The following is a 12361-nucleotide window of genomic DNA, read 5'->3' as shown; positions in this document are numbered from 1 at the left end:
GAAAAACTTATTTTGTCTGCCCCTTTTAACAATCAATAAATCAATCAATTAAAAAAAGAAAGATATACATGATACAGAACTGTCAGCCATTACACACATATCAGCTTTCTTGCATCACCAACAATGTGCCTATTCATGTTTGCTTTCTATTTACTAGGGCTGGGTTAATAAAATCGATTTGAATCAATCTAAGCTTAAGAGATCAATAATTGAGTCATAAAAGTAGAGATCGATCTACCACATAAAGCTAAAGCCTGCTAGCTTGATGCTAACGCTTAATGGGATTTCCCATAGAACGACTAATGCTAACACCCGGTTGACCTAAACATACATTGTTGACTAAATTAACATTTTTATGTACAAACAGGCCTGAATTTTCCAAACTCTTTTTAGGAAATATTTTTTAAAGTAACTATTTGTGGTCTAGTACAGTTTTTGCTCTTTACTTGCTTATGCTTCTTGAAAAAAAATGTACTGCTATAGTGTGAGCTCCACCTAGTGGTCAAACCAACTTTTAAGGTCACCCAGGGAGAACAATGAGTGAGTGGGAAGGCTCCTCTATGAGGAGCCACAACAAAAGTTTCCAAAACCAAAGAGAGTAAAAACTCAAAAACTAACCAACAGTACCAAGAATATAGCCATATTTGTAACAAAGTCTTTGTAAAGTTTTTAAAGCATCTTTTGAACCAACATCTAAGTTTTCACTCTCTGTCATTTTAATTTTGCTACCCCTGGGATAGCAAATTACCCTGCAGTTTGGTGGATTTTTTTAAGCTTAAACTATTGTCAAACTCAATTTAACTAACAACTTTGTTGACCAGGACAAGACTGAAATCCCTTTGAAGTGTTTTTTTTAATATACAGAGATGGTGTAGTCTTCATTATAGATTAAAAACATCAATAGCTTATATATAGATATATATATATCTATATATATATATAGTTATTATGGGATTTAAGCAGAGCCATCTCTTCTGAGCAGTTGTATTGGCCCCAACATGTCACTGCTCTTAATAAACCTGTTTAACTCAAACTGTAAATTCTATAGCAAACAATCCAAGTTCATTGTGTTTGTTCCTAATGATTCAGAAGCAAAGGAAACTTTTGAGATCACTGATAATCTTTTCAGTAATTAGTAGCTCATTTTGTAGTGCTCTAATTTTTAAGTTTTCTGTGCATTTTGAAACGCCCTGTTTAACATTTTTAAAGTTCAAAGTTTTTTTAAGGGCCTACCCTCCAAGCAGAGGGATACAGATACCTTCCCTCGCAAGAGGGTTCCGCGGGGTTCTGTGCAGCCATGGAGAAGTGCTTTTTTTCACATGGTTGTGCTCTGAAGCACAGAACTTTACATTTAAATGTAAGTAAGGACTTTTTGTTTTAGCATGACTTTTTTAAAGTTATAAAACCGATGTTGCTATGTATATTCGAGCACTGACTATTGATGACGTTTTCAATTGGAAGTGATGTCCGAATTCAAAGAAACTATATTTTCGTAACTCTCCACTTGAAGGACTAAATGTAGGGGTAGGGAGAAGGGAAGAATTCAGATTGGGCCTCAGTCTATAAGAATACTTATATGTATGTTTCATATTTGCTCAATACAGAGTTATTTCCATAGACTGTAGAACCACTGGGAAAAGTGACCCCTCTCACTCGTGTTCCAAATAGGAAGTACCTTCTGGTTCCAAGAAATCCTATAGACTTCTATTGAGAAATGGGCAGTTATTACTCAGTTATTCTATTTGCCAGAATAACAATTCATGCTCTGATACATTTTTTTAACATCTTCTTTCTAATCCTATTTTTTGTTTAAGTTATTCAAGTTATAAACTGACCAGTAAAAGTATGATGTGCTAGCTGGCCCCACCTCGAATGTTTGATTGACAGATTCTCCCGACTCTGCTTTCAGTGGAAGGGGTGTGAACTTTGAACAAGCTCACTCTTGATTAGCGACTGTAGTTGCCCTAAAAACGTAACTCAGACTTACTCGGACCAATCACTGTCGACAGGTTCCAAATGATTGCATCCCTAATGCAGAAAAGTCATTGACAGATTTGGCCTTTTTTCACAAGAGCCGGGGGTAAGACATTTGCCATGGGTGAAATCCGACCTGACTTTGTTCAGTGATAATAATATATGTCTATGGTTGTTTCTGTCTATTCTGTGAGGATTTTACACTTTCAATGCCCGTGATCAATCTGGATTACTTAAAGGAAGAGAATATTGCGCCCTATTGCACCCACTCTGCCTCTGGTTCACCTCAGAGACTATACTTTTGAGTCTGGCGGTGCAACAGAGACGAAGTGTGCACTATGAAAGGAGTTGGACAGTGAAAAATCTGAGTGACATTGCAAAGACAGACGATTCTGTGTCCACGCGCTGTTATAAAAAAGTTGTTGTTTTCAAAATAATATTGACAGACATTTTTCTATCCCTCATGTGAACAACTTCAGAGTATTAAAGGTTAAAACTGTAAATCTCCTTAAATTAAGGTTCATAAACCTCTTTATAAAATCAAAATTTTAGACAGTGAACTATGGAATTGTGAACCTGTTCACGCGTTCACGAGCATGTGCCCGCATGCTGCGCCTGTATGATCAAGCACATCAAAGAAACCAGCAAAAAAAAAAATGTTCAAAGAGTGGAAGTTTTCCCGCGGTGCAGCACGCAGACAGGAAGTCTGCCGGATGAAGTTGTCTGTTTTTTTTTGTTCAGCTCTGCTCACCCGCAGATCTTGAAACAATCTGGATTGATCCTCGAGGAGCAGGCAAAGAAAGGTGCGTGTCTGTAGTATTGATCAAGTGTCTACCATGTATTATTGGGAGGAGTACCCCTCCCCCTCTTTTTATTTAATGAAAGGGTTGATCAGATATGACATTTGCTATGAACTTCCTGAAGTTAGAACCTAAGCTAGGTTACATCCGTAAAAAGCACATATAAATACTGTGTGCAAATATGAATTGTATCAAAAATAACGGAGTTCTATTCAATGAAAACACTCATTCTGTAAGTGGTACCTCTTTAAGTGCTTAAAGAACAGGAAAACAACACCACACAGTTGTCACAGCTGTCAAACGCCCCATGTGCTCATAGAATCCAGCATAAAGGCCTTAAAAAGAAACATATCATCACACCACTTTACCTGGGTCACACAGAGCCAAGCAGTCACTGTAATGTTGGCCCAGTGCTGATAATACATCAACATTCATTTCAATGAAATATGGCCTTCCAAGTCAGCTCAATAACTCAACTTCTGCTTTCCTGAGAGTGCCTGAGCTGCTGCTGTAAGGGCAAAAGCAAAAATTCATTTCTTTCCTGAACCCTTGACACACACTGAGGTGCAATACAGGCTCGATAGCCCCGCCATGAACCGGCCCCGTGCAAGGAATTCACCACTTCATGGGCGATGAAAGAAAAATGCTGGCAAAGAAATGCTCCAAGCACAGATGAAGACTTGGATCTGATGTAATTTTTATCTCAATAGATATTTATAAGTTTAATATTAATTAGGAGATGCTTAAAAAGGTCATATTTATTCAACTATAGCTCAAATGTTGATTGGCACATCTTTCAGATGCGTAAATCTTGACATTTCATGAAAACTCTTGTTTTGTTTCGCAGCATTTCCAATTCATCTAATGGTTTTAAAGGTTTTTTGTGTGTGTGTTGGTTTCACATTTGATATCTTCTGCCCACATTTAAATAAAAATAGTATCTGAATGTTTTACAGCAATTTCCCCATGAGATAAATCGTTTTCAAGTCTAAATGTAACTTTTGTTGAAGTTTTTTTCCTGCCTTTGGTATCCCGTTTGATCTGTTCTATCTATGCCCAACACAGCAATAAAAAACATACAATCTGACACACCATCTCCATTCAAAAGCTTTCTTTGTTTTGTTAGTTTTAAGCAGTTATGATCTAAAAATATACAGTATGTTTAATAAAGGCAGCTTGGGGTTAGAGAAATAATCTGGGTCCTGCTCTTTGCTGTCCTCCTTCAGGCTGACACTCTTCTCCTGGGAAAGATAAAATTAGATTTGACATTATGACTAAGGTCTGGAATTATTGGGTTTCTTCATAAAAATATGCACTAAGGACCCTCCTCTGGCCAGCGATCTCTTCCTCACTCCGTCTTTTAATTTGATCTTGTCCACTGTGAAGCTTTTCTTCTCTTTTGTAAACAAACTGGAGCCCATAGGGAAAAAGTGTTAAAAGATCTTAAAAGGCAACTGTTCAGGTCAAACCCGAAAGGCAGACTGGCCCACCGTTAGTTTATCATATGGAAACCCAGATTCTGTTAGGCGTTTGTAGAATTCACTAAAGGCTTAGAAATAAATTAGCAATTTCCAGTCTCCTTTTTTCTGAGAATGACCCAAACAGGAAGTGAGATGGCACGGTGGTGCAAGGTTTAATTTATCCACGCAAACTGCTTCCTTGTCTGAAAGGGTCAAGGGGTCTAATGTAGGTGTTGCAGAATGTGCTATTCTATATATATCACCGTAGGGCCTAATGGCTGCGACTTTTCTGAGGTCAAGCAGAAAATGAAACTAATGGTTTGTCCAACACACACACAAACACCACATATACTTTGCATGCAAACAACTGCATCTACGAAGTCCCTTCGTGCAGCTGCATTTTCCCTCTTGCAATGACAAACATGAGCAGTTTATTTCCTTTTGCTTCTACAACTAAACATTATCTGTGTCTGTGGTAAAGTTGCATGTGTCAATACGTCTTTTTGTCATGAAAAGTGGATGAAAAAATGCAAAAAAACATTTCATTTGATGCTTTTTACATTAAATCCACAGCAAAGGGACATGCAGCACAAACTGTTTGCATAATCTTTATAAAAAGTCAACTGATACAGATAGGAATCATATAAGAAAAAAAAAAACACTACAGGGTTTTTCCATAATGAAACATCGAGATGAATTCATAAAAAAGCACATTATTCACAGATACATAACTGTACTGTTTCCTTTGAACTATGAGTTGGCTTCTGAAGGTTTGTGCCACTTTTAATAATTGTAGCTTCTGGGGTTTTGAAGAGACTCATAAAGACAGACCTGTTGTTCCCTTTTAAACACGTCATTCTTGTGTTGCACAACAGGTTACAAAAATGTGGAACTGTCCCCCTCCTCCCCCAGTGCTGCTACTGTAGCACAAATGCACTGTCAATTAAAAAGTACAATAGACGTAAGTGTCGCAGTTTAGCTGCACAGTAATAGCTTCTTCAAATGCGTCCCAGTTCGAGACCGAAACTCAGAATACATGTCAAACCAATTTACACGGGGATGACAATTTGATATAAAATGACGCTTGAGTTTAAGATATCCCTGTGAGTTTGTTTGTTTGAATTTTCCCTGAACTGTACATGCCCTTTACGTTGTCAAACCCCAAGGCTTGTGCCCCATTAAGGCTGTGCCTTCAAACAGCAGTAGGATTATATGTCACTCAACAGAGCTATTTTGGTCAATGTTTGATTGAAGCAAATAAAAAGTCAAAGCAGGAATGATGCACTGATTATAGGAAATGAAAAAAACAAGTTTAAAACAGAAAGGAAAAACAACCCAGCACAGGCCCTACCTCTTATAGAGAGTGCAGTAGCCTTTTCCAGAGACTTTTTTTTCATTAGAAAATTAAATGATGTCTAAAAATCAATAGATACTCATAAAAGTAGCAGCAGGATTAGAAACTTATTTTCAGGCTATTGCTGAAATGGTATTCACTAGCAACGACATATCAGATGATGAAAAGTTGTAGATTTATTTTGGACGGCATTTAACAGATATGCACTTAACCTTGTCAGATGTTCATGTTAGAGATTTGGTGTTGGGGTTCTTGTCTCTTGTTGAGATGACTTTGCTTAGAATCCAGACTCAGACAATAATAGAAGAGACAAATGACAGGAAAGAGGGAATGAAAATGGAAAAGTGTACAGGTACCAAGTATTGGGCGAACGGATACACGATGAGCTAAAGAGAAAAGGGGGGATGAAAGATAGAGAGAATCTACTGTTTGGAAGATCAGGCAATGATTAGAACAAGGAAAATATCAGAATTGAGATAAAGTGGTGGATGAATGGATGAGGAAAGAGGAATAGGTGGATGAGGATGTAGGGACAATGAATTTGGATAGATGGATGGAAGGATCGATGGATGGATGATGAATGGATGGATCAACAGACCTGAGACAAAAATAGGTTGATGATTAAGCAGTTTTCCTGATTTCAACCCACCTTCCATACCAAAAGTTGCATTTCCTGAAGAGACAACTGAAAGTAGTTTTCAAAAAGTAGCAATATCCTCTTGACTCCCATGTAAAATCTCCAGCGTTACATCAGAAAAACAATAAAAAACTGTGAAGACTCTGGTTTCCAAAGAATTTTAATGCTTGATTGTACTATTGATTTTTTGATTATCAGTTGGGTTAATCAACAGATAAACCTAACAGTACTTCAAACTTTTCTTTGGCCTATCTAACTGCTGTTTCCAAGACAAAAGTTAACTTCTATTTTCTTTAAGTGACCATTTCCAATGCCCATATTGACATGCAATTATCATCAGGAATGTTACGGACAAAGTTGTTCCTGTTCAGTTTTTGCAAGTCAATTAAAATACATAAAAAAGATATATAACCTTCAATATTTATTGCAGATTAACAGAGAGCAAAAATGTTATCAATTAAAATATATTTGTAACAAAAGCAAACAGTTATAGATTATGAAGTGAGTTTTAACCTGTAGTACAAAGCAAAGACACTACTCACAATACATTGGAAACACAATGGAAGCCTTGTACACCATATTTGCTTCACTTCATAGATTTTTGGGACAGGGAGGCTTTTGTATTTGGGTGATAGACACACTTCATTGTTTGTTTGCAACATAATGGTCTCACTATACTGTTTGCCTTACTTATTGGAGCCAAAAACAATTTTCCCACTAATTCATTCCAAGTTCATCATTCAAACAACCATGAACACACAGCGTTGCTTAACGGACAAGCAGGGTCACCTGGCCATAGCGCCCCTTCGAGTTGGTAGTAGGCTGTCAGATGTTACACATGACCTTGGTGTCTCAAAATGTCATCAGCAGACTTGTATCAAGACACAGAACAATCGGCAGTGTATGTAACAGACCCAGAAATGGAGCCCTGAGTGACAGACCAATGACCATTACCTAAGGGCCTATGAAATTAGATGTTGTTTTGCAAATGCCACACAACTGCAGATGTGAGGGGTACTAGGGTTTCCAGACAAACCCTTCAAGGCTGCTTTGACTTGAATGGCAGACGTCCATTACAGGTGACTATACAGACATCAGGACACTGCCGTGAATGTTAACAGTGGGCACAAGACCATGTGGTCTGGACAATCTAGAAATGGTCTACCATCCTCTTCGCTGATGAGTATCAGGTCACCTTGAACAAAAATTATGGTCGTCAGAGTTGTTGGAGAAAGTGAGGTAAGCAGAGGTCAATGTGGACCCAAGGATTCGCCTTGGTGGGGGAGGTCCAACGGTCTGGACAGGTATCACCAGTCAGGGCAAAACCAATTTGGTTATTGTAGATGACCCAGTCACTGCATGTTTTTACCTCAGAAAAATCATAATCTCCCAATTCTATGAATAATAATGCTCCACCACTTGTGCCAGAATTATCACAGCTTGACTTCACGGAGAGGGATGCCTCATACGATATGACTAGCAATGTCCCTTGACCTGAACCCTTTAGGGACACCTGGGATCAGCTAAAGCAGAAATTGGATGATCATACCCCCCCACCCTTAAGTGACCCGGCAGAACTGCAAGTAGCACTTGTGAAAAAGTGGAATGCATTGCCTCAAAACATCGTTATGAGGCTAGTGAGGTGGATGAGTCGTCACTGTTAAGCTGCTATTGCAGCAAATGGTGGAAATATGCACTATTGACAGGGCTAATTTGAGTTATTTAGAGCCATCTTTATTAATGTCGTAATTTTTGGAGGAATAGAAACTAATAATAAATAAAACTAAACTCATTCCTTTTTAGTGACATCAAATGGAATTTGTTAGTATTTTCTTCAAATTCAGACCAAACAGGAGAAGCACTCATCTATATAACAATATCTCTGACTTATTGTGAGTAGTGTACATCAAATTACAATCTCAACTGGTCTAGAATACATTTCTTTAAAAGTAAACTTTTAAACAATGTGAAACGTTCCTGCTAATTGAACACATCAGACTCTTACAACTTGAGACAGTATTTATGAAATATTTCTTATTTCATCACCTAGAAAATACAAACTCTCCAGAGGGCTGTTCTGGACTCACCTTTTCTTCAGCTTTTTCCCCGTTTGGTGTTCGTGTGAGATAAACGTCACAGCTTGTGTGTACAACAATTCTGGCTCTGATTGAGTATCAAGAAACAGGACACTGTCCTTAGCCAATTATAATCACTTACACTTTTGACAACCACCATTTTTTTCTTCTTTTGACAGACTTTTTAAAAAACAGTGGTCAGTGGTCATGTGCTTGGCTTAAATGGTTTGTTAAATAAAATTAAATTAATGCACGGTGTTTAACATTTAACAAACGCAGCAGCATTATTAAAAATGTAAACAACCATTCATTAAATCCCCCCTTACTGAAAAATGTACAGCTTTCCTTTAACCAGCATCATTGGAAACACTGATTATCCACAGTGACATTATGAGGCAGAAATAAAATATTAACTGTGAAGCTTTAAAGTTTCATTCACAGCAGGTAGATGTAGGTCTGACTACTAGCTTCAGCTTTTCTACCTAGAGTCTGAATGTGACTGAGTGGGTTTTCTGGAGACGCGGATGCTTCCACCCACACTTGCATGTAGGCATGATTTGTCATTCTAAATTGCCCATAGGAGTGAGTGTGTGTGTGAGCGTGGATGGCTTTTTCTCTCATTTGTCTCTGTAAGGCCTTGTGCTGGACTCGTGACTGCTCCGGGGCACACCAGTGACATCCAAAACATGCTCCAATATTTTCTAAATGACACTCAATATAATAAAGCCTATTTAGGTCAGAAATGAAGCCAGAAGTGGATGCGTTAAGTTGGAGAAGAGTGTATTTTTCTTTATTATTTCCTGAATAAGTAGGGACCCTCTCTGTGCTTGACTAAACACAAAGTGACTCATTTCAGTAAGTTACATTTAATTTGATGATTTTCTGATTTTGAAATACAAAGCGCTCTCAGAAAATGTGGCTAATTTCTTCCACAAGTATGGCAAGTCATTAAGGAAATAATTAGAGGTGCTTTGATGACACAGGTAAAATTGTTGCAATAATTGATACTTTTATGGCTTTCTTTTTTTCATAAAACCAGGAATAAATATTCACTTCTTCATCTTTGTAAGAGTTAAAGCAACCTCTAAATGGAAGAAAGAGGGAAAGTGGTTAAAGAGAGGACCAGTCTCCACATAGAGGTTTTAGAGGCTTTTTGCTGAAAAAAGCTGTCAAATTACAACACTCTCTGGAGCTCAGCAGCCAGACAGTATCCACTCGGAGTGAGGGACATATGACTGCAGGATTTTCTGAGCTCCATTCATGAAAGCGCGAGGAAAACAGTTCTCTGATCTTGGCAGAGCTGTTGGCACAGGTCATCCTCTGGCTAATCCCGTCCATAAAGCATGAGGATGGCAGCGCTCTGGCACAGTGGTGTTTAACAAATGCAGGAAAAGACACACTGATCCCAACTCAGGGAATGAATGCAGTCAAATATATGGGTTTGATAAACGAGAAAGAGGTGAATGGCTCCCCTTTCAGCTTTCACAACGGTTAAATAGTGAGTGGCCTGCGGTTTTATAGCTGAGATGTATGGACACTCTGCGAAGAGGATAGATAAGAGCCGTTCAGTTTCATCCAATCAGATGGAGCCTGACAGGATCAGATAGGAAGGAAGATGTCCATACATATGCATTCAAACCTCTTCTTCTTAGAGACCAAGGCGTTTCTGTGGAGTACCTGATAAAAAGTCCAAAAACTTAGTTTTTTTTAAAAATAAAAGTTTCTATTTATAAACTTTTGAAAAATTAATGTCATTTAAATATATCACACAAGGGGAATAACTGAGGTTGACTCATCCACTTGCAGACAAATAGATCCATTAACGTCTTTGTCTTCCTCATCTAAGATGGCATCTGGCTCAAAGCTGTATGGCTGGATAGCTCTGATATTTCTCATCATTTTTGTTGCATTGCTAATGCTAGATTGGGGGTTGTAAGCTAGCGTGGGAGCGTGTGAACAATTAGTTTAGGTAGGGGTTAGGGGAAGGGGGTGGGTGGGGTCTGCTCCGCACCAATTTCTGATTAAACTCCTGCAGCTCTACAGACACTTACATCCTATAAAACGACAGACTGTATGATTTGGGCTAAAATGAGATAATCCTAATTAAAACGACTGGAAACATTTTTACTACAGATCAAAAGATGGATTGGAGCGGGACTTTGCTATGGCCAAATTACTGATAAAGGTTGTTCAATTAACAACAAAGGGGTTTGTTCAGTGCCTATTGCAGTTTATACAAATTGATTGCTCTAAATCAGCTTACAAGAATACCTCATCAATTATTTATTGAAATGCATTTAAATGTAATGTTTGTGGTAATTCTTCAGATTTCACAAATTATTTTTGTTTCAGTTTTTCCAGTAACCCCGAGAAAATAAAATTAACAATTAACAAATGTTAACGTGTTTTCTATTTTTGCCATTTTTATATGTGTCTGCTGATGTTGCTCTTTTTTTTTTTAAGACCTCTTCTTTAGCCAAATGTACAGGAAAAAGCTGCAGAGAGAAGATACTTCTGTTCATTGAGTGGGCTGACCCATTTAGCTTGAACCTCATCAACTAACATTGGCATAATAATCTTATATAGAAATTATGGATTTTCCAATTATAACTGGGACAATTAAGGCAGAGTATAACAGCATGGTGTACGTCTTTAAAGACAGATAACTGATTGTAAAAGATCACCATGAAAGTATTGACCTTTAGAAAAAAAGTACAGTTTTATATATATAATTTTACTATTATAAATAATATATTATGTATTTAATTGTATTATTATATATTTATAATTTCAAATTTATATATAATTTTATATATGTATTTTTATTTATTTATACATATATGTGTAATTGCAGACTATGTGGATTATCTGGTGAAAGGGATCTAGCATGAATGGCTTTTCAAAATAATATTGAATGGGCGTCTGACAGAATGTGAGCTTGAAGGGAATGAATGAGCACGCGCGCTGTAAATGAGAGGAAGTAGGACGCTGCCACGAGCTGCTGAGGCGCGTGTGCTCATCACGGCCGCCAGGAGGCAGTGTTTACCCCCTAGAATAAAAAGCGCTCCTCTCCGGACTGATTGATCACATGCTGGGAAGGTTGGAAGTGGCGCCTTCATGTCACATGTGCGCACCGACAAAAGTGAATGGCACGCGGGCGCAGGAGTGACACCGATGCGAGAGAGACGGGGAGCCTACCATCGCTGATGAGGGTGAAGCCCCTCGCAGGGGGGCAGAGGAACAAGTAGAAGAGCCGCGGAGAGGATGAGCATGAAAGCCGCGGGAGATTTTACTTTACAAACACCGGCGGCTCCGTTATCCGCTCTTTAGGACTCACGGGGGGAAGTCAGCTCAGGCTGAATTCAAGCGCGGAAAAAGTTCGGTGACCGCAGAGCCTACAATGCTTCAAAATGGGTCTCACCTGAACACCTCCTCGCAGGACACCGTCCTGAGCCGCCCGCCGTGGGTCACCACAACTTTGGGGTGCTTCCTCATCTTCACTATCGTCGTCGACATTCTTGGCAATCTGTTGGTCATCTTCTCTGTGTATCGGAACAAAAAGCTGAGGAACGCAGGTGAGCGCGTGGCAAGTGTGGAGATGAATGCTGGCGCGCGGGGGGCGGAAACAGCGCGCGCGGGCAACAAAAACAGAAAAAATGGGGGTAAAAAGTAGTTAGCTCTTCTTTAAGCTGTTTGAATAAAAAAACAAAGTTTTTTAATCAACTTAGAAAGAAAAGCTTTATTTATTTATTTTTATTTAAAATAATAAAGTAACCTGATTATTATTCTAAATAGTATGATAATGATGTCCTTGTTACTGTTTTATTATGCAAATTATATGCAAGTGTGACCCCTTTTGTGACAAAAAGCAGTTTTCCCCAAACTTGGTGCTCACTTTCTTTTCTTTTAAAAAATATTTTTATTTGTTTATAATTATTATTTTATTTTGAAATGATCAAACTTGACCAACCTCAAACACCTTCCTATCAGCTGAGGCAGATTCATAGGAAAGCAAAGCAGAGTGTTTATGTGGCTGTTATTGACAGTCCGAAGCCACAGGG

General features: G+C 38.4%; 1 protein-coding gene across 1 annotated transcript in view; it reads left to right on the top strand.

Annotated features, from left to right (window-relative positions):
* The first annotated feature begins 11198 nt into the window (after positions 1 to 11198).
* Positions 11199 to 12361, top strand: part of mtnr1aa (melatonin receptor 1A a) — a 63971-nt gene continuing 62808 nt past the window's right edge. The window contains exon 1 of the mRNA XM_024260086.2: positions 11199 to 11875. Coding sequence (XP_024115854.1) covers positions 11701 to 11875 — 175 coding nt within the window. The 5' untranslated portion in view covers positions 11199 to 11700. The remainder of the gene's footprint in view (positions 11876 to 12361) is intronic.

This window comes from Oryzias melastigma, linkage group LG1 (genome assembly GCF_002922805.2).
Source record: "Oryzias melastigma strain HK-1 linkage group LG1, ASM292280v2, whole genome shotgun sequence".
Taxonomy (NCBI): Eukaryota; Metazoa; Chordata; class Actinopteri; order Beloniformes; family Adrianichthyidae; genus Oryzias; species Oryzias melastigma.
This window is presented reverse-complemented; position numbering and strand designations above follow the sequence as displayed.